The sequence below is a fragment of the Manis javanica genome, chromosome 7, assembly GCF_040802235.1.
Source record: "Manis javanica isolate MJ-LG chromosome 7, MJ_LKY, whole genome shotgun sequence".
Classification (NCBI taxonomy): domain Eukaryota; kingdom Metazoa; phylum Chordata; class Mammalia; order Pholidota; family Manidae; genus Manis; species Manis javanica.
In genome coordinates this window covers 13,609,779-13,633,776 of record NC_133162.1, presented here as the reverse complement: position 1 = coordinate 13,633,776, position 23,998 = coordinate 13,609,779, and the positions used below count along the sequence as shown (strand labels likewise).

The 23,998-nt window shown below is 34.2% G+C and overlaps 1 protein-coding gene across 1 annotated transcript in view; it reads left to right on the top strand.

Moving 5' to 3' along the window:
- Window positions 1–17,471, top strand: part of CCDC172 (coiled-coil domain containing 172) — a 66,764-nt gene extending 49,293 nt beyond the window's left edge. The window contains exons 8-9 of the mRNA XM_073241672.1: window positions 15,015–15,102; window positions 15,936–17,471. Coding sequence (XP_073097773.1) covers window positions 15,015–15,102; window positions 15,936–15,971 — 124 coding nt within the window. The 3' untranslated portion in view covers window positions 15,972–17,471. The remainder of the gene's footprint in view (window positions 1–15,014; window positions 15,103–15,935) is intronic.
- Window positions 17,472–23,998: the final 6,527 nt, after the last annotated feature.

Here is a 23,998-nt window from a genome sequence, read left to right as displayed (position 1 = left end):
GTGTTGTTTAGTGCCTCTGTGTCCTTACTTATTTTCTGTCTGGTGGATCTGTCCTTTGGAGTGAGTGGTGTGTTAATGTCTCCCAAAATGAATGCATTGCATTCTATTACCTCCTTTAATTCTGTTAGTATTTGTTTCACATATATTGGTGCTCCTGTATTGGGAGCATGTATGTTTATAATGGTTATATCCTCTTGTTGGACTGAGCCCTTTCTCATTATGTAATGTCCTTCTTTATCTCGTGATACTTTCTTTGTTTTGAAGTTGATTTTGTCTGATACTAGTACTGCAACACTTGCTTTCTTCTCCCTGTTGTTTGCATGAAATATCTTTTTCCATCTCTTGACTTTTAGTCTTTGCATGTCTTTGGGTTTGAGGTGAGTCTCTTGTAAGCAGCATATAGATGGGTATTGCTTTTTTATCCATTCTATTACTCTGTGTCTTTTGATTGGTGCAGTCAGTCCATTTACATTTAGGGTGATAATTGAAAGATATGTACTTATTGCCATTGCAGGCTTTAGATTCGTGGTTACCAAAGGTTCAAGGTTAGCTTGTGTACTACCTTACTGTCTAACTTAACTCGCTTATTGAGCTATTATAAACACAGTCTGATGGTTATTTCTCTCCCTTCTTATTCCTCTTCCTCCATTCTTCATATGTTGGGTGTTCTGTTCTGTGCTCTTTTTAGGAGTGCTCCCATCTAGAGCAGTCCCTCTAAGATACCCTGTAGAGGTGGTTTGTGGGAGGCAAATTCCCTCAACTTTTGCTAGTCTGGGAATTGTTTAATCCCCCTTCATATTTAAATGATAATTGTGCTGGATACAGTATCATTGGTTCAAGGCCCTTCTGTTTCATTGCATTAAATATATCATGCCATTCTCTTCTGTCCTGTAAGGTTTCTGTTGAGAAGTCTGATGATAGCCTGATGGCTTTTCCTTTGTAGGTGACCTTTTTTCTCTCTATGGCTGCCTTTAATACTCTGTCCTTGTCCTTGATTTTTGCCATTTTAATTATTATGTGTCTTGGTGTTGTCCTCTTTGGGTCCTGTCTCTCAGGAGTTCTGTGTGCCTCCGTAGTCTGAGCAACTATTTCCTCCCCCAGTTTGGGGAAGTTCTCAGCAATTATTTCTTCAAAGACACTTTCTATCCCTTTTTCTCTCTCTTCTTCTTCTGGTACCCCTATAATGTGGATATTGTTTCCCTTTTGGATTGGTCACACAGTTCTCTTAATATTGTTTCATTCCTGGAGATCCTTTTATCTCTCTCTGTGTCAGCTTCTATGCGTTCCTGTTCTCTGGTTTCTATTCCATCAGTGGCCTCTTGCATCTTATCCATTTTGCTTATAAATCCTTCCAGAGTTTGTTTCACTTCTGTAATGTCCCTCTGGACATCTGTAATCTCCCTCTGGACATCATCCCTTAGCTCTTGCATATTTCTGTGCAGCTCTGTCAGCATGTTTATGTTTTTTATTTTGAATTCTTTTTCAGGGAGACTGGTTAGGTCTGTCTCTGCAGATCCTCTCTCAGGTGTTGTCTGAACTATCTTGGACTGGACTAAAGTTTTTTGCTTTTTCATGGTGATAGCGGTGGCTGTAGGCAGGTTGCGGGTGTGTCAGCTCGGAGAAGAAAGTCCTTTCCTGCTTGCTGGATGCCTTGCCCTTCTCCACTGCCTGTGTCGGTTACCCGCACTCCTGGAGCAGCCACCGTGTTGGTCCCCGAAGCTGCTGTGGACGGGGTGTCTGTCAGAGCAGCACAGAGTCCTGCAGGGAGTTGCAGGCATGCCAGGTGCACTCTTCTGTGATAGTGGCGCCCCTGCTGGGCAGCTGTGCATTGAACTGGGATTCCGGTCTGCTGCTGGGAGCGCCCCTGCTCCCTCTGGCTCCGCTGCAGGTGTGCACGGGGCTCTCCCGCACAGGCCTCTACCGGGCTCCTCTGACTCCACTGCCACTGGTGCGTGTGAGCCGCACCCAGGCTGTTCAGTCGCGGCCACTGCGGGCTCGCACCAGCCTCTCCTGGTCCCCTCTGGCGCCATTGGGACACGCGATCTGCTCCTGGTCCCTTCTGGCGTCGTCAACCCTGGCATGCGCTGCCACTCTCCCTCTACTGGGCCAGTGTGTCGGAGTCCGCGCCAGTTGAAGGAACAACTGGCAGGCTGCTTAGTGCCATGACACACTTCAGAGCTGCGCTGCCTCCCTAGGGTTTAGTGCGCCTAAGGTTCCCCAGGATTCCCAGCTGCTGGCTAAGTGTGCTGGGACAACTTCGTCCAGCTATGGGTTCCCTGTCTCTTTAAGACTTGCAGAAAGCACTCGCTTTTCTTTTGTCTTGGGCGCCGGTTGAGGGCACCTGCCCACAGGTTTTGCTTTTCCATTTCTCTAATATACAGCACCCTGTGCACCTTGTGTCTACGCTCTGGGTGTGGATTTCTAGAGCTTGTTGTTTAGCAGTCCTGGGCCTTCACTCCCTCCCCGTTCCGACTCCTTTCTTCCCACCAGTTTCTGGGGTGGGGGAGCATTAGAGTCCCGCCTGGCTGCAGCTTGTATCTTACCTCTTTCCTGTGATGTTGAGTTCTCGCAGATGTAGATGTATCCTGGCTGTTGTACTGCATCCACTGGTGTCTCTTTTAGGAATAGTTGTATTTATTGTATTTTCATAAATATATATGTTTTGGGGAGGAGATTTCCTCTGAATTACTCACACCGCCATCTTCCCGTGATCCTCTGTCAAATTTTAAAAGATGTTCTTAAATGACATCAAAACTAGAAAGGATGTGGTACAGAGATAATTTATTCATTGCTGTGCAATATACACTGCATATATTTGGAATGTAACTTAACATATATGAACAATTGTATGCACCTTGAAAATGTTTATGCCATTTGACCCATTAGTTTTCTCCTTTGAGTTGTATCCCAAGGAAAATAAGTACAGAAGGAGCCTTATGCACAAAGGTGTTCGTAGAATGTTATTTATGGTAGAAAACAAGTAGAAACAACTTAAATACTGTGCCATAAATAAATGATTAAATTAACTCTGGGTAACCACTGTTCTACCTTTTTATGTTAAATGGTATTAATTGGCATATATAATTAACTGGAGGAAATGTGTATGATAGCACTAAGCAAAAGAAAAAACTAGGAGGCAAATTTACATAATCTGTATCATATGGAACAAAAGACCACAATGAAATATACTTAAATGTTAATATCACTTGAGTTTGTGTACTAGGACTTCAAGTGAAAATTTCCTTCTTTCTATTGAAATAGTACTCTACTTAAACTATACACTTAAAGTTACAGTTTTCTAGGTAAAAGAGTGTTCTTTCAGTTAACGCTTTGCTATGTATGGCACTTAAAGGTAACTGGAAAAAATTTGGAATGGTGAAGGAAATCATAAAATACATGGAGTGTAAATTTTGTGAAGTCAACTAGCTGTGTTACCCCTTCCTCATCATCATTTGGTGATTCAGAAAAGGGTGACAATAACCAGTATGAACTGCCCTTAGTTACTGTACAGTAGGTGAAGTAAGTCTTTCTTGATTTCTGTAGGCAGTCAGTCTATACATTGAAGCATGATATCTGCTTATCATATAGCTTTGGCTAGCTGCAAATGTATTAATATTGATTATCACCTTGCCTCTAAAGCTAGCAACAGCAATCTTTAAGTGCAGATCTAAATTCTGCAGCTTGATTATATGCTGAATAGTGAAATACTTCCTGTAATTCCCTCTAAATGCCCTCCTTAATTTCAGTAGTCTCTCATTCTTATTGTTCTCTAACTAAAAGGGAAAGTGGTCACTGCCCAGTTCTAATGGGCATACAAGATCCTACAGAACCTGCAATCCATTTGAACTGAGAAGGGGAAGGGGCAAGTATTGATGGTATAATAGGAAGAAAGAGCCCTACTATTCTATTTTTGAAAATACATATACTAAAATGAAGTCTTAAGAACAATGTACAGAAGCATCCCCAGTCCATTGTAACTCTCCATTTAACTTTCAACTTACTCTTTAAAAATATTTATTCCAAGGGGTTTTATCCTTGTGTAAACATCTAATGCTTAAACTTAGTAACTTGTTCAGTCTTTCCTACTTGAATATTCCTTCAGAATTCCTATCTACTAGTAAATTCCCAAAGTTTGTTTGCTATTAAATTCTCAAAGTTTAGAACACAATGAACTTCACATATTTGGGTTGTTATTTCCCCATCTATACCTGTGACTATTATGTTTTTCTTCAACTAACTGTATGTAACTTCTAAAGTGTAATAATATAATGAGCATCTATGAACTAAACTAGAAAATTACCAATAACTTGCATTAGCTATGGGCTCCTCCTTAATCCCATAACCGCTACCCTGCCTACCCCGTGCCTTATCCCAGATGTAATTGCTGCCCTACATAATTGTGTTTCATTTGTCCGTATATGTGTGTGTGTGTTAACTGATGAGTTTTCTTGCTTATATATAACTTTGTCACATTATGACTTATTTAAAATTCATGCCGTATATACATTATATATATACACACACACACATACACACACACACATATAATAGTCTACCTGCCATATATATGCATGCCAAAACAATATGTTGCTTATTTTTGCTTGAGTTATGTAAAAATGGTATTTTTTTTCTCTTTAAGATTTTTTTATTCAACTTTGTGTTTCTAAAATTCACCCATGTTGTTGAGTATAGAAGAGTGAATATGCTATAATTTTTTAAATCTTTTTAATTCACAGTTAGGTTGTTTCCTGTTTTTGTTATCACAAACAATGCTGTTATGATCATCCTGGTGCACATGCACAAGAATTTCTCTAGGATATATGCTTGGTGGAATTGCTGGAGTATAAGGCAAATGAATGTTGAACCTTATAAGATAATGACAAACTGTTTTCCAAAGTGATTAAACTGATTTATACTTTCAGCAACACATTACAAAAATTTTCATTGATGTCCATCCTCTTCAGTATTTTTTTCAGACTTACTAATTTTTGCCAGTCTTGTGGACATAAGATGTTATTTTGTGGTCTTAATGTACATTGCCCTCACTACCTATGTGATTATCTTTTCACCTGTTTACAGTCCATATGTTCCCTTTTCTATAAAATGCCTCTTAATTAATTTTCTACTGGGTTGTTTGGGCAATTTGTCCTTGTCTTACTGATTGCTTGAAGTTTTTTTGTTTAGTCTCTTAATAATTCTGGATTTTGTCTATTACACGTTGAAAATACCTAATCCCAGTTTATGAGATTTTTTTTTGTGTGTGTTCTTTTATGTTGTTGTGCTTGAACAGAGTTCCTACTTTTAGTGGTTGAAATTATCAGTCATTTCCGTTTACAGTTAGCATTTTTGTGTCTTGTTCTGAAACTCTTTCTCCACCCAAGATCAGAGGGATATTCTGTGTTTTCTCTAATAACTTCTAAGGTTTGCCTTTCACATTTAAGTCTTTAATTTATCTGGAATTGATTTTTTTTATATGTACAGGATCCATTTTAATTTTTTCCACAGGGACAACCAGTTGCCCCAGCAGCACTTATTGAACGGTTTCTCCTTCCTCTAGTGATCTGTGATGTCACATCTTTTATTAAAAATAATAACATATTTGGGGATCTATTTCTGGATTCTATTTTCTATTCTGTTTCAGTAGTCCATTCATTTCTGTTCAAAACTGCCTTAATTATTACTAAATGCATACTATTCAGTTGTAACTATTTAAGTACTGTAACGTTACAAGGGGTCTTGGTATAAGGTGGGACACCCCCCTTGTCCTATCTTCATCCAGAGTGTCTTGGCTATACTTGACCGTTTGCTTTTCACATACATTTCTGAGTCAGCTTGTTATATCCATGAAAATCTGTTGTGATTTTGATTACAATTCCACTCATTCTGTAGTCATTTTTGAAAGATTTAACATCTTTATTAAACTAAGACTTCCTATCTATGAATTTAGGATATCACAATGTCTGTCATTCTTAATATCTGTTAATAAAACTTATAATTTTCTGTTTGTCAATCTTGCACATGTTTTGTTAATTTTAATTTTAGATACCTTGTAGTTTTAGATAATGTGTAAATAGTGGTTTTTTGATGACATGTTCTGTTTATTGATGATGCATGGAACTACAGCATATTTTTTGTGTGCTGACTTTACAACCACGATCTTTGCTAAACTCTGTTTCTTACAAAAACTATTATAGAAGGTGTAAAGCACATACAAAAATTAAAAAAATATGAATACAATGAATCCCATGTACTCATTCAAAGGTTATCAACTTATTGCCAGTCTTGTTTCATCTGTATGTCCATTCATTTTTCTTGTGTAATACTTGAAGCGAATCATACACATCGTATCATTATCTTAAGACACCTCTCTAAAAACTAAGAACTTTTAAAAACAGAGTCCATTGTTACACAGAAAATTATTAACAGCAATTAGCTATTACAAATATCCAATCAGTGTTCAAATTTCCAATTTTTCATGTGTCATTTTATATTTATTGGAAGTAAATTCCAAATAAGTCCACACATGACAATCAGCTGACATCTTTCAAATTTCTTTTAATCTACAAGCTCTCCTCTTCTGATTTTTTTTAACCTGTAAGATATATATATATGTTGAAGAAATTAAGTTTTTTATCCTGTTTGGATAATTGGATCTAGAGGCTTGTTCAAAACAGGGTTGAAATTTTTTGGCAATTCTGTATCATAGGTGGTGCTGTGCTCTTCCATCTGAGGCTTATAATTCTTATTACCTCTTGTTTTTTGGATTGTTAGTGTCCTTTGATGCCCAATTCCTAATGAGTTTCTAATCATTCTTAATATTTTTTCTGTGGCTTAAACTAAATTATGCTTTAGAAGCAAATAACCCCCAAATTTTACAGCAGGTGTTTATTTCTTGCTCACACTACATATGCATTGGGAATCAGCCACATGGATCTTCATTCTTGACCAAGGCTTAAGGAGCAGCCCCTATTGGGATACAGTCGGTTTCATGACAAAGTAAAGGAGATCATGAGGAAGCATGTGTCTGCTCTTAAAGCTTCTGCTCAGAAGAGATACAGATTACATTTGCTCACATTTTATTTGCAAAAACAAGTCCCATTGCCAAGCCTTATATCAGTGGTGCAGAAATGTGAGATCCTATAGGAAAGGAACACTTTATGTAGGTGAACAGCAAACCATTATAGATTTTGTATGACTCTGTAAGTAACAGTTTTGTTCTTTCTTTGTAGTCATTATGCCTTCGACTTCTTGTCCTCTTCTGGTGGATTGGGGCTCCAGTACTGTGTTAAATAAAAACAGTGATAGGGAGCATCCGTGTCTTATTCTTGATTTTAAAGGGAAAGCTTCTTATTTTTTTCCCTATTAGGAATATTTTGTGGAGAAATTTTAAGTCATAAATAGGTGTCAAATTTTAATCAAAATTTTTTCTGCTTATATTGAGAAAATCTTACGTATTTTTCTTTAATCTGCTAATGTGGTGAGTGACATTTGCAAATATACAAATATTAAACTATGCATACATTCCTGGGATAGCTCAGCTTGGTCATAGTGTGTATTTTTTAACGTACTGCTGTTTTACTTTGCTAGTATTTTAAGATTTTGCATTTATATTTATGAGTGAGACTTTATGTACTATTGTTGCATGGTTTCAGTATCAAGTCTATAACAGGCCCCATAAAATGATATGGAAGATTATTTCTTTTTCAGTTCTCTGGAAGATTTAGTACAAGATTAGAATGATCTGTTTCCTGAAATTTTGATATTTATTAGAACTTGCTTCTAAGCCACCTGAGCCTAGTGTTTTCTTTGGAGCAACTTTTGGACCAGTTATTTGATTTTCCTTGAGGTATAGTACAGTTCAGTCTTTCTATGTCTTCTGGAATAAATTTTGAAAATTATCTTTTTTTCTAAAATTTGTCCATTTCACCTAAATTTGCAAATTCATGACATAAAATTTTTCATTGTATTTTCTCATTTTGGGAGAAGGGCACTTTTTTATCCCTTTTCTTTTAATTTAATTTTTTCAGATTTAATGCAGAGCTCAATGCACACCTGTAAATCCTTTATTCATCTATCTATCTGTCATTTATGTATTTATCTTGCTGCATCATTTTAGATTAAGTTGCAGATTTAACAGCACTTCATGTATCTCCTGAGAACTTGGTTATTCTTCTACATCACCACAGGATAATTAACACACTTAAGAAATTTAACACTGGTACAATACTGTTAATCTAAGATACAATCTACATTAGTAGTTCTCCTTTTATTGTAAGAGTGTTCTTTACAGTTACCTTTCCTTTTTAAGAGTCTGGGCCAGTTTTTTTGTAGAATGTCTCTCAGATAAATTTGAATTATCTGTTCCTTTGAGATTTGATGCAAGTTAAACACTTTTTGGCAAGAATAATGTATAAATGATATTGTGTCCTCAGAGCATTACATCAGGAGGCATATAATGTCTTCCTGTTTCATTTGGGGTAATGTTAGGTTTGATCCCTTAGTTAAGATTGTGTCTGCCAGATTTCTCCAGTTTGAAAGTACTCTTTTTCCAGTGATCATTAATAAGTGATTTAGGGGATGACTCTGAGACCTTGTGCAGGTAGCCTTTCCCCAGTCACCTTTTGCTCAGTCATTTTAGTTAACATCCACTAGTGATTTTTCTCTGAATCACTTATTACAATAGTGGTTGAAAAATGGTAATTTTCTAATAATGAGTTCCTTCTTTATTTATTAGTTGGTAAAATTCTGGTTTTTTAAAAAAGGAGAGGTTCCCTTCTCCCCACAGACACTTTTAATTCCTCTCTTTTAAGATTTTGTATGAACTCATGGATTTCTATTTTACTTTATGTGTTATAATCCATTCCTATTGTTATTTTTGATGCTGAAATTGTCCCAAATTTGGCCAGAGGCTGTCCCCTTGAACTCAATATCTGTGTTTTTTGACACATTCCCATCAGTTTTGGATCACTTTCTTTCTTGTGCAACTAGGTGTTTTAGACTCACCTAATATATTGTCTACCTTGGCCTAGGGATCACTTATTTCTTCAAAGAGGCCTAGTATCTTTTATTTGGGAATGGTATTTAGAAACTAAGATTAGCATGCTAGGTGTGCTCATTGCTACTGGATGTCATTGCTTCTGCACACTTCATATAGACAAAAATAAAAATACCATTTTTTAAAATCAGAAATTTATACTGATCCCTTCCAATTCAAATCCAAAATGACAGGATTTGTTTTCTTCTCCCTCCATTCTATGTGTATGTCTTCCTTCAAGTAAAAACTCTGGTTCTTAACAGCATCAGTGTAATTATACATTTCGCAAATCCTATAGTATTGCAAAAACATTTAGAATTAATAGCTGTGTACCCTCACTAGCAGCAGGTACTAAATAAACTTTAAGATACCTTGGTAATTCTTATTGCCTAACTACATATCCCACTGTGTTTGAAAATTACTTGAATTAATTCCTTTTTACTTTTCTCTGTGATTGTAAGTTTGAAATGCAGTTAGGTTTTTTATTTGTTCCTGTTTGTGTTTAATCCAATGTTATTTTATGTCAAACTTATTTTCCCTTCAACTTTATTGATTTAATTTTATTTGTTGAATATGTCAACCATCAGCATGACTCAAAAGTCAAAAGTATATAAAAGACGTACCCAGAAGAGTTTCATTTCATTCCATATCTATTCCACTGCATTTTCATTTATTGCTGTAGGTAACCATTTTCACTAGTTTCTGGTATATCTCTCATGTCACTTTTTTGCAAAAATAAATATATATTCTTATATCCCGTTTTCTTTTTCACATATGTTAACACACTACATCTTGCTGTTTTTCAATTAACAATATATCCTGAATTCACTGCATATTAGTTGAAATCATCTTCATTCTTTTTATACTGTATAATACTCCATTATGTGGATATATAGTAGTTTATTCACCCAGTCTCCTCAGAATGAACACAGGTTGTTTCCAATATTGTTGTTTCCAATATTTCCAAATAATGTTTCAATAGATAAATTTTTATACATGTTATTTTGTATTTATAGAATTTATTACTGATGTGAAATGGCAGGGTCAAAAGAAAAATATAGGTGTAGTTTTGTTAGATATTGCCAAATCCTCCTACATTGAGGTTTAACCATTTTGAATTTCCACTAGCAATGTTTGAGTACACTTGTTTCCCCATGGCCTTATCAAAAGAGAGTGTTACCAGGTTTTTGAAGTTTTACCAGTCTGAAAGAAGAACAGTTATATTGCATTTGCAAATCTTTTATTATGAGTGAAATTGAGCATTTTTCTTATGTTTAAAGGGAATTTGTCTTCTGCAACCTGCCTGTCTATGACTTTTCCCCATTTTTCTATAAGGTTTTGGTCTTTTTCCCTCTTGGTAATAAGGTTTCTGTCTATATTAGGGTGATTAGTTAGACCTTTATCTCTAATACAGGTGGCAAATATTTTCTTCCAGATTGTCATTCATCTTTTGACTTTATGTTCTTAGCTATGCAATTTTTTAAAATGTAATTGAATTTAATCCTCTTTTATTACATTTGTATTTTGAGTCAAATTAGAATGTCTTTGACCACAACCAGCTTATAAAGAAATTTAATTATGTATTCACTTTGTCCTTATGCAGCTAATTTTTTTACATTTAACTTTTTGATCCAGTTAGAATATACTTTTGTGTGTGCTGTGATATACAGAGCCAACTTTAGCTTTGATTATCCATTTATATTCACATAGCAAATAACTACCCAGTTTTCCTTACACAGCTTAATAAGAAGTCCATCTTCCTTTCCCCAGTGATTTGAAGTACCACCTTTAGCATATACTCAGTGTCCATTTGTACTTTGGCCTATTTCTGTCTTCTATGTCCCACTGCTCTATATATGCCAGTACTGCACTCTTTTAATTATAAACTGTTAATAGTATTATTTAGGATCTGATAGAGCTAGTCACCCTTCTTTGTTATTTTCAGGTAAGACCTGAAAAAGAAAACATTCAAGAGCTTTCCTAGAATGTTTATTTTTTTTATATGAATTTTAGAATCAATTTGCCCAGCACCAAGAAAAAAAGAGTGTTGGTGTTTTTATTGGCATAAAACTAACTTTTATTTAACTGGGGAATAATCAATTTTTACATTGTCCTATCTGAGAAAAAGTCACGTAAGTTATTACTGGTAACAATGAAGAGTTTATTTTTGTTTGTTAATGTTGTATCATGCTTCCCTTGTAAGTTATTTTATTGTTTGAATTGGTTTTATTATTGATTCTCAGGTTTTCCAGGTATATTGTCAATCACCTGAAAAAAATGTGCTAGCTTTATTTCCTCTTTCAAATTCCTATTCCTCTAATTATTTTCTCTAGACTTAATTTATTTCAATGGCTAGTTCTTCCATCAAAATATTAATAAGAATTGATACAGTGGGTATCCTTGTTCCTGACCTTAAGGGGGTTTACTTTAGGACTGACGTATTTTTTTTATCATGTAAAAAGAGTCTCTGTCAATTCTGATTCTTATTGAATGTTTTTATCAGAGGCAAGTTTTATATATTTCAAAGCTCCTTTAAGCACTTCTAGAGGTAATCATATTATTTTTCTTCCTGGAAATATTAATATGGTCAGTTTTATTATTGAATTTCTAATATTGAGCCACATGTTGATTCCTAGAATAAATCTTTATTGATCATAAAATATCATTTACTTAATGTGTATTAGATTCTTTTTGCTAATATTTTATTTAGAATTTTTGTATCAGTATTTATTCATAGATTCATTGTGTGTGTGTGTGTGTGTGTGTGTGTGTGTGTGTGTGTATGCAACAGTCTGTTTACTATCTGTCAGTTTGCCTTGGAGAAACAGGAGTCAAAAAATAAGAAACCACAACTCTTACACCCCCAAAAAAGAGCCATTAATTTACAACTTCCTTCAATTCTACAAAAGCCAGTATTCTCAACCATGAGGCCTCACACCTGTTCTCAGTGTTTTTCCTTGCAGGGCAGGACTTTCTCTTTCTGAGGGTCATTTAATCTGTGATTCATCACCACATGCCTCCCTTTCCCTTTTTCCTCTCCCATTTAATTGCTGTTTCACTCTCTGCATTGATGCAGACTTCAGAGCTGGTTCTGCTGGATTTAGATGTTCTATTTCTGTACCTCATATAAACTCAAGTATGTAATATCCTGTTTCCTAATTAGCTTACAGGTATGACTTATGGGTGGCTTAATTTGTCTTCTTATTGATAGTTTTTTATAGGTGGTGGTTGTTATGCTGTAAAAACCTGGATTATTGTCATTGTCTTTTTTTAAAGACAAGCTTATTGAAGTATAATTTACATACATTAAAATTCTTTTTTGTATACAGTTCTATTAGTTTTTGGCAAACATATTCAGTCATTTAACCACCACCACAATCAACCACCATCATCCCAAAATATTCCCTCTTGAGCATTTATAACCAGTGCCCACAATCCATCCCTAGCCTCCAACTTTTTTCTCTTCCTAGTTTTGTCTTTTGAAATGTCATAGAAATGGAGTGATATGTGATGTAGACTCATAGGTCTTGCTTCTTTTTTTAGCATAATGCATTTGAGATTTATCCATACTGTTCCATATTTTAAAGATAATGGCTGATAATTTTCTAAAAATGATTAAATAATTTAAAACAGATACAAGATGCTCGGAGAAATCCAGTCAGCATTTAGAATTAAAAAAACACATTTCTACACATCATATTCAAACCTCTGAAAAACAAAGATAAAGAGAAAAACATGAAGAAAGAGAAAGAAAAAACTAAAAAAAATTACATGCAAAAGAATAAAGATAAGCAGTACAGTACACTTCTCATCAGAAATGAAAGTCAGAATACAAGAGAATGACATTCCTTAAAGATCAAAAGCTATCAACTCAGATTTCCCAGTGAAAATAACTTTCACAAATGAAAGTAAATTAAGATATTTTTAAACAAATTTAAGTTGATAGAATTCTTTGTCAATAAACTGCGTAACAAAAAAAGGCTATAGTTAGTTTTTCAGGAAGAAGAAATATAATACCAGATAGAAACTTGGAGCTACAGAAAGAAAATAAAGCCCCAGAATGGTTAAAATGAAGGTAAATATAAAAGCCTTTTTTCCCACTTTTAATTGCTGTAAAAGATAAATGACTAAAGCAAAAGTAGTAGCAATATATTTTCTGTTTATAGTATATGTAAAAGAAAAATGTGTGATGACAATAGAACAAAAAACAGGAGGCAGAAATTGGAAATACACAGTTATAAAATTCTTATACTTTAAATACATCAGTATATTTGCAAGTACATAGTAATGAATTGAAGATGTATATTATAAACCAAGTACAAGCATTACAAAAGTTTTAAAGTATGTATAAAAAAGTCAGTAGAGGAGATAAAATACAATCATTAAAAAATCAACTAATAGAAAAACAGGCAGAAAGAAAGGGAAAAAAGGAACAAAGAACAGATGGAACAAATAGAAAACAGCGGGCAAAAAGCTCTATTTTTAATCCAGCCATATAAATAATAATGCTATATGTAAATGGTTTAAACACACCAACTAAAAGACAGATATTATTACATTAGGTAATAGAGTAAGGCACAACTACATAGTTTCTACAAAAAAACTCACTTTAAATATAAAGATGTATAGAGGTTAAAAGTAAAAGAATGGAAAATAAAATCCTATGCCAGCAGTGTCTTGAGGTTTCTAATTTTTTCATAACATTGTCAACATTTGAAATTGCCTGTATTTTCATTTTAGCTCATCAGGTGGATGTCTTTTAGTATTTCATTGTGTTTTCCTTTTCATTTCCTTGATAACTGATGAAGTTGAGCACCTTTTCATATTTGTTTTAGCCATTGGATACCTTCTTTTGGTAATAATCTGATAAAGGATGTTTGTGTGTATTTGTCCATTTTCCATTGTGTTGTCTTTTCCTTATTGACATATAATTCTTCATATATTATCGATATAATCTGGTGTTTATTGTCTCTGCTGACTTTCACTTACAATGGCTTGTCTTCTTGGGTGCTTGGTGATCTTTGATTGTGACCTCTTTGTTTGCTCTTATTGAAAGGTCTGGAGGTCTAAGTATGTTAAACTTTCCTCCAGAGAGGATTTTCTTTTGCTTCTGCTCATGTACAGGGAATGCCACTGACCTAGGAACCCTTCGGTCTCTCCTTAAGGGTTGGGGCTCAGCAGAGGATCAAGTTGATCTATACTTTTCACCTTGTGGCTGGCCCAAATTGCTTAGGTTTATGAGAGCAATACTGCTCTTAGTATCTGCCCTCGGGGCAGCCTCACCCGTCTAGTTGCTCAGTCTCTCCAGCCGCAGCTCATGGCTTTTGCTTATGTTTTTCTTTGTGGAAGGAACATTAGTCATAATGCTAGAAATGAAAGACTGCTTCTTTACTATTTTCCACATTATAGATAGACATAAAATAATTTCTGAAAAAAATAATTTCAGCATATTCAAAGAATTAAAGCCTTAATTGGGGAAAAAATGTTGATACTACTTTTTCACTCTCAAAATATTTTAATTACATATGTGTATTATAAGTTGATGTTTAATTTTAAAGAGCAAGAAGAAATCTCAGAGATCATTTTTTTTTCTGAACTTAAATGTTTTCAGGTGAGATCAGAGAGGCTAAATGAGTTAGCCAAGGATATTCAGTTTGTTGGCAGCCAGGATTAAAACACAGGTCTTCAAACAGTGCTATATTTTTTTCCACTAAACCAAGTTGCTCTTTTCATTAACCTAAAATTATTAAGTGTCTATTATTTATTCAGTCTGTTTTATCCTCTTTATAGGAGTTTTTTGTTTCAAAATTTTATGTAGTTCTTACAGAATTATAAAGAAGTAAAATTTCTTTCCAAATTCTTTAGTGTTAATTTGAAGTTCTAATGACACAAGCTGAAAATCTGCCACTATCCATGTAATAAAACACTACTATAAAAGTGTATTGCTTAACTGACAGGGTGAGTTGTTTCTTTAAAACAGGCTTAAAAAAGAATTAGAACATTTTAAGGACGATGACATGCAAAGTGTTTATGAAGCTCTCCGAACAGAAACAGAATCTTTGGAGTTGGTAAGACATCCTTGATTCTTTAACCTCTGTTCAACATTATCTTACTTCTTGGTAAGATTGGTTTTACTGGTACACATATTGGTGAACTACTCTTTGCCCTGTGTATGGATTTGTAATAGATTGAGAAAAACAAATAGAACAGCAATAACAAATGAAACTCAGGTCAGGATATAAATCTGGGATATGTTGTGAGTTCCTGGAGGGTTAGGTGCTACATAAAGCAAGTTATATTCAAAGAGATTATGTACCATTTAAAACTAAGTTGAAAAAATTCACTCCTGCCCTCACAACATTCCCTTGACTGAAATTGTTATTAGAGAATTAATGCACTGAGGGAGTTTAACTATCATAAAACTTAAAAGCTTTTTGTTTTTGATAGGTATAAATTATACTTTTATTACATTTGAGCCTAAAACTTTCTTATTACAGATTTTTATGATCTCAAAAACTTTGGATTCAATTATTAGAAACTTATTTTCAGATTGTGTGGGAACACTTTAAATTGCTTTTAACCTCTCACTTTGGTTGTTTATAAAATGAACACAGTATTTGCTGTGCTGTGTTTCAACAGAAGACATACATAGCTAGCTTTGAAGTATGTTAAAATATAGTCTTAATTTATTACATTTTCTTTCATATTTATTTTCTGTAAACATTTTCTTGTTTAAAAATGTTCCAGTGGTTATGATAGGATTTATGTTTTTATAAAAACTTTCAAAAATAAAATTTAGAAATGCCCAGTTATTGTTGTGTTAAATTGAAATAAATTTTATGTAATTCCTTTATTAAGAATTTCATTTTCCTTAAGAATAATGGTTATGCTTTCTTTTCAGACACTGGCGCAGAAAGATTTTCAAGAAAACAAGTAAATTCTTGAGAATTGATCAGCTATCTGAGATTTGATCAAACCATTTTAAAATTAAAACTTTTTGTGCTCTTAGTGGTGGATATTTGAATGATGCCCATTACAACAGATCCTTCTGAAAATGTGAGGTCTAGAATGTTCAAATTGATATTTAGAATTGGTATATTAGCACTTAAGATAAATAATTTTTTGTGTAGTTACTTGCTGGAACTTTAAGGGTTCTTGTGTGGTTTGATTTCATTTCTAAAGGAAAGAAAAAGGAGAAGTAGATATTTTGTACTCAGGCTTCTTCTAGCCGCCTGACCCTTAAGCCGATCTGTACTTTCTGATGCTCTTCGTTCTTTGTCGCAGCTTACCGTGGGTCCAGCCAGACACATGTAGGGACAAATGATCAGATTACTGATCCAGTTTTGTCAGTGCCACGTACACCGACGAAGATGCTCGCTTTCATTGTATTCCTTCTTTAGTCATAACATGTCTGTTGACAGAGGGTCTCTGAGGCCTATCATCTACAAAAGCCAGTTTTCTCCACTTTTCTTTAGATGTTGTCAATAAAGTTAAGTTTGGGCACCTGCGGCCGTCTTCTAGCAGTTGGTGCCTGCCAGTTTTCTTCCTCAGGCCAGTGTCGGTTAGAATAAAATAAGTCATACACTTGGGAACTTGCGTAATCTCCTTACAGCCATCAGGATCCATTTTCGCTGTTGGCCCAAAACATTACAACTGAAAACAGAGTACTTATGTTCAGATCAAAGTTGGTATTGCTATCAGATTTCCAACTCCACATACCTTTCTGCTCTTAGCAATCCTGACTAGGAAGAAAGGGGTATTTTCAATAGTTTCTAAAATAGTATATTGAAACTAACCAGTCATCAAGGCCTTTAATTGTGGTAGGTGGTGGAAGGAAAACAAATCCTATTTGGAGATATATTTCAAAGTACTGAGTCCAAGTGTTAGAATCATGTTTTCTTTTGTGGTTGTAGCCAAATTAGCCTAATCAAATATGAGATATTTGCCTATGTCTTTTATCTACTGATGTTCAGGTAGTCTAGTTTCAGAGCAAGTCCTATATTGGCATAGCTTTTTGTATATATTGTTTTACACCCTTATTTTTTTTTAATTTGCAAGGTTAAAATTCTCCTTTGAGATGTATAGCAATTGCCATTTGTTTAAGTTAGTTGTATTTTCAGAAGTGATTTCTGTTTTGATTGTTTAAATATGTAACAGTAAATTATTTTTGCTTAAGAAGAAAAAAATAGAATAATCTATTTTATGTGCAAGTATAGAGTGGGAAATGATTGGTTATTCGGATTAGTCATGATTTCAGTTCTGTCTTATTTTAATCCATTTACCCACATTTTAAGTCTCATGAATATCTATTACTAAATGTGCATCATATTATTAATATGCAGATTGAGTTTACACACAAAGCCCTTTTCACTTAACAGAAATTTTTATTCATTATTGGTTTTGTAGCTAAAATATTATTGTGAACTAGAGATCTCCCACTTACTTGCATAACTGTCACACAATGGCTTACATGAAGAATAAAACTCTCACTCATACAATGTGTCTTTTCATGTGTGTCATATAGTATTTCTAGATTAAATGTCCAGTGATGGAATCAGGATTCATATGAATTGAATTGGACAAAAAATGGAAGGTTCAGTATTTCCATTATTTCAAAATGTTAAAAATGCATATTTTAAGATTTAAACTAGTTTCCAAACAATCAAATTATTATTTTAACACAACATGGTAGAATAATACAAAGCACTAAGCCATGTGATGTCAATCAAAATAACTGGGACTGTGAGAGTCAGTTTAATCAAAGGAACAAGTTTACTGAACAAAGGAAATACAATAATCAATAGAAATCACAGTGTATGAAACTAAACAGTACTGTCAGTGTAATCTATCAGCAGTAGATTAGGTCCATTTTTCATTTTTTTTAAGATTTTAAGAGTAATTCATAAAACTATATAGGAAAAATAACTGAAATTATCTGGATAAAAATGTGTCTCAGGCTGCCTTTAATTATTCTGGAAGTAAAACTTTGGCTAAATAGAAAGGCAATTTTAATTGAATGCCCATTCATTAAGTAAATTCACTAAATTTTCCTGTCCTTAGAACCAAAGCTCAAACTAACCCAAAATAACACTGATACTGCTCTGAGGTTCCTGGCATGCTACCACAATTCTGTACTGTAACAGAAGCTCTTTTCAGAAGCAACTTTCTAATTCTCAACTCTCCAGTAGGGTTAATATTAGGAGGTATAGATAGTTCGCTGCATAATTTTCCTGCTGATTAATGGAGCTATTTGGCTAGGGGGAAAACAGCAACAAAATTAAAAGTGTGGAGCATGACCACTGGAATAGAAATTCCTTTCTTGCTTCCCTGGTGTAATTATTGAAATGAGAGGAAAAAGCAAAGCAAAGGAAAAGCTTTAAAGTATGTACTATCAGAATAATTTCTGTGCTACTCAATATTTTGTCATAGTAGTTTTTTCTTCTGTAAAAGAAACAAAACTTTGAGGAGCACTTTGTCTGCCTGTCTTTTTTCCTTGACACTTGAAAAACCAATATGAGATTCTTGAAAGTCCAAGACAAAGTTGAAGTCATTGTATTTTAATGAATTATAATCTAGAAATGTTCTGTCTTAAAACAGAGTCAACTGGGATTGGTAGTTTACTATGGAGTAGAAATTATAATGTGAAAAATCTTTTGAGTCTCATACCAGAAGGGCAGACAGATGTCCAGCTGCAGAAGGACAGACAACTTGCATTGGACAGGCCCTCTTCTAAGCTTATGCTGAGGACAAAGTCCCTTTCTGTTTCCTACCAATCCATCATACTAACTGTGTCACATTATTATGAGTAAGTAATTTATTTGTAGTCCAGAAAAGAGTGGCAGTTGAGTGACATGATTAGAAATAAATACAATTTATTTCTAATTTTTAATTAGAATTTTTAATCCTGAGTGTAAAAGTCTAAGATGTTCTGTCATTCAAATATTTATAATATAAAACTTGAAATCTGAAGTTGCTCAATATATTCAAAAATAGTTTCATATTTGAAGCAGATCTATTTTAGGTCAACTTTTATGTTGTTCTTGATTCCTTTGTCATCCTGAGAAACTTACATGAAGCAAATACATTTGCCTTCCAGAGTCTAACTCAGAATATTTTCTGTCAAGGGAATTTTTTTCAGGATATGAACTAAAAATGAAAAATATTTTTGTCATTAGCCTGAGCAGGGATTAAGTCTTGGAGTTTTGTGGCCCTTTAATTTTAAGGCTTTTTTAAATGGAAGAATGGGAAGGATAAAGTTATCTTTGAAAAAGTTGGAGGTAGGAGTGTATAGTTAGTTGCATTCGTACTTTTGAAACATATTTTCAAGTTAAGTGTTTGCTTGGCCTACTAACAGATCAAACCATCATACCAGTGAAGAAGACTTTGTTTTTTTATTGAAGTATCATTGATATACAATTTTATATTGGTTTCAAGTGTACAACACAGTGGTTCAACAGTTACCCGTATTATTAAATCCACATTCCCTCTAGTACAGTTACTATCTGTCAGCATAGGGATATGTTACAGAACTACTGGCTGTATTCTCCATGCTATACTACCGTTCCTGTGACCAACTTATATTATGATTGAGAATTTTTGTGCCTTTAATCCTCCTTACCCTCCCCATCTAGTCATCCCAGCCCCTCCTCCATGGTGACCACCAGTCAATTCTCAGTGTCTATGTGAGTCTACTGCTATTTTGTTCATTTTGTTTTGTTTTGTTTTTATATTCTACAAGTAAGTGAAATCATACGGTATTTGTCTTTCTCCACCTGGCTTATTTCACTGAGCATAATACCCTCTAGGTCCATCTGTGTTGTTGCAATAGCAGGATTTCCTTTTTATGGCTGAATAATATTCCATTGCATCTACTTTATCCATTTATCTGTTGATGGACTCTTAGGTTGTTTCCACATCTTGGAAGCCTTACTTTTTACTTTACCGACATTGACAAAAGAATAATACTGAGACAGCATTGACTAATAGATGAAGAAAGTCATGTTCAAACTCTCCATGTTCTGTGAGGGAGAATCAAGATTTCATCTGTTTGTTCATTTGTACTGAGGGTCACATTCTTTAACATAAAGAAAAAATTTTCAAGGTAATGCTGGTTATAAGAACCTATTTGCTTTGATAGGAGGGAAAAAGGAAAGCATAACAAAGAAAGCCATGAGTGATGGCAAAATGCTCTCCTAGCTATTGCACTCAAAAGTATCAAAGCAAAGCTGTCAGAACTGAATGCTTATTTAAACAGCTGCTTTTGATACATAGCACATTTATCTCAAAGTCCTTTATGAAACTGACAGCACCAGAATTCACATGTCTTGGAAATAAAAAGTAAGTAAAATTGTGAAATTAATAACAATGACTGATATAAGTGGTTGTACAAAATGAGGCCCACTGAGTGGAAGAAAAATTATTTTATTTTGTTCTTACAGCCAGAAGAGCTATACTATTCTACTAACTCTAAGTTAATTATTTTCATACTTGTAATAAATTGTCATTCTAATTAGTTGGTAAATACAATCTTATTAAAATAAAATCCTCTTAATCTACATGTAATAGATGCAAATACAATTACTAATGATTATTTCTGGGTATGGCTTTATGATTGCTGAGAGAAGTAGTTGCAAATTCAAACCACCCGTTACATGGTGCGGTTGTTGACAGATTCTGTGGACTTTAGACAAAGAGGCCCTTAGTTGGGAATGGGTGACATGGGAGTAATCACAAGGTCAGTGTAATGTCAGTTCTAAAATCTGGTGCCAATTAAAATTTGTAAAATACCAAGGTCATATTTATAAAAATATTTTTATCCCATAAAATTAAAGCTCTTTATTGAGATTCTAGTTGGAGAGCAAGCATATATTGCAGGTTTTGCAGGAGGAACTGAGATTTTGATTGATGATCTGATCCGTGTGAGGTTGCAGAGGGCAGTGGTCCTCTTTATTTACAGTTTAATTGCTTGGGCTTCATCAACAACTTCCAAAATACATTGCTTTCGAAATTTCCTTATTATAAAATTTTACACGACAAGTAAATATTAGAGAATGAGAGAAATCTGAAAATCATTTAAATCACCCTTTTGTGGTACCAGAAAACAATGATTAATCAGAAACAGTGAATGTGTATCTTTAATTAACTAAGTATATCTTTTATACTTTATGAGGAGAAAAGGGCAAATCAGACAAAACAGACTCACATCAAGTGTTACTGAGAATTCACCTTCTGGGTATCTCTTGAATTAATACCTATTCATTACACCAGATGTATTTTTTCAGTTCTACCACTGTGGTCACTGATAATTTAAGGTGACAACCTGAGCAATGGCACTTTCCTCAAATACCAAATAATAACGGTTTCATTCATTTTCCAGTACTTGCTAAGGTAAAAATGTGAAATAATAGAAAACTTCCAGAAAGATCAACATGTAAAAGCATCTATGATTAACCTGAAATTACCACTCTTGTTCATTTCTTTCTTTTCTCTTCCCGTTCTTCCTTCCATTCATTCTTTCATCCATCCATCCTGGCTCCTGGTCACCTCTTAGAACTCATGTCATGCGACTCTCCAGCCACAGTGGCCTTCTTCCTGTTCTGCAAATAGGCCAAAGTCCCCCTAGCTTTTGGATCAGATGGGCAACCTGTTCCCTCTGCCTGGGATGCTCCTCTTCCTCATCTTTGTGTGGCTGTCTGATTCTGTCATGCAGGCATCAGCTGGTGTCACCTCAGAGAAGCCTTCCTTTAAACAGTCAATCTTAAATAGCCACTTGGTCACATTATCACACACTCTAGTTTAATTCTCTTCGTACTTTTTGTGATTTCTGGTATCTTTTCTGTTTGCTCTTCTTTTCCATTTATCACCACTAAAACATAAGTTCCATGAGAGCAGGGGTGTTGTCTTATGCACCACTTTTTTTTTTTCCAAAGCCTAGAACAGCACTGACATACAGGAAGTGTGCAATAAACATATATTGAAATATGGTTTGAATTAACTTGTTCATTTAATCCATACTTAGTAATTGAGGATTAGATATAAATTATTAATTTCCTTGTTAAGGAAACTATTCATTTACTGTTGATTCTCTTTCTTGGTTGAATTACTCTACCCATTTCTTACTCTTTCTGAATTGTTTACTTAGCTGAAAACTGGTAGTAATACTGTTTGCTAGTTTCAGAACGTATCAATGTAGAAAAACCAATAAAAGCATTGGAAAGAAGTGAGAAGAAAATAATGATCCCTATTCCATCATGGAAAAAGTTTGTGGGTCTCTCAGTGGTCACTTACAGCTTTCTATTATTAAGCAGTTGATTGTCAGGTAATGGTTTTGAATGCTTACTTTCCACCAGCTGCTAGAACAGGAAGTGAAAATTGTAAGTTGCTTGCAAGCTATGAATGTGTATCAAAGTAGCTTAAAAGCATTATTTCTCCATTGGTAATAGAAAATTTTGAAATGTGTTTGTTTCTCACTATGATTTATTCAGTCTTTCTGGTTTGAAATACAGAGTTTAAGCAATCCTGTTTTTATTCAGCACCATATTTAAAAACGTGAGTGCCATCTGCTGGATATCTCTGGTAGCACCTTGAACAAGCTGTAACAAAATCGGAGGAAGTTTGGAAGTGAAAAAGTGAGCCTTCCCTCCTTCCTGCCTTCCTTTCATCCTTCCTTCATTTCCCATTTATGTAAATATAAATTGTAAATCTCCACTTCATTTTCAAATATGTATTTGATACTAGTTTTCAAATTTGCATCCCATGTACCCTTATGATAATATAAAGTTTAAGGGATGTAAAAGGGAAATGTTAGTAATATTACAGTATTTCTACTATCACTAACATTACAAAAGCCTAATTGGTTTAATCAATACATTTTCTTTATTTTCAAGTTAAATAATCTAAGTAACAGACTTTCATCCTGAGATCATAAGAAAAGTTGCTGTTAATTGAAGTTGTTGATTAAATAACTTCTGGGTGTGTTGACCTTGCTTATTTAGTGTTTATCTTTAGTTTTCAACAATTCATTTGTCAATCATTGGTCCATCAAATAAAGTGAAGTCATTCCACTTAGGATCAGCTTTATCACCACATATGTGTTTCCTTTAAAGCTTTACTTAAAAATTCCTGTCTCCTTGTCATTTAATATTTACAGAATTCATGTCATTTCATCATTAAGCGATTAAAGTATCTTCTAGCTCAATTCTGTTGAAGAGAAATTGGAGTGAATCTCTACTGACTCCAAGACTATCCTAGTAGCTGAATATTTGGCAGTACCTCATGTGTCCGGTCCATCAGCAGATCCCATTATTTCCACCTTCAAAATATACTCAGAATCTGGAAGCTCTTCTCATCACATCTTTCCTGTGTAGGCCCTCTGATACTTCCTGCCTTATCTGCTTTTTGTGTCTTTTAATCCTTATCCTATATATTTTACTTATTTGTAAATTTTGTCATATTCACTAGTTTGCACACTAGAATGTAAGACTAGACAGATTTCATGAAGATATTTTTGTCTTTTATTCACTGTTACTTCCTCAGTGCCTAAAATAGTGCCTGACACATAGCAGGTACTCAACTAGCTTATTTCATAAACAAATGGGTTTGCTTTGAGTGATTTTCCTCTTTCTCAAATAAAATATTTTATGAATTATCCAAGTAGGGACATATTCTTCATGCTTTTGTCAACTCTATAATGCCCAAGTAAGCATCACTGTCATTTATGTACACTCAGTTTGAATAAATATATCACTACATTTTTAAGGTAAAAACTGAGTACTTACAAACAGGAGGTACTCACATCATATTTGTGGTATGGGACCAAAGGTGACTGAGACATGGTCCTTGTGCTTGTAGAAAAATACACTTTTTCTTCTTGAGGTCTCAAAGGGGTTGTTGTGAAATAGCAAAACAATTCAGACTCAGCTGATAGACTTATTTTTCAGTAAAATAGGAGATGGTTTTGTTGCA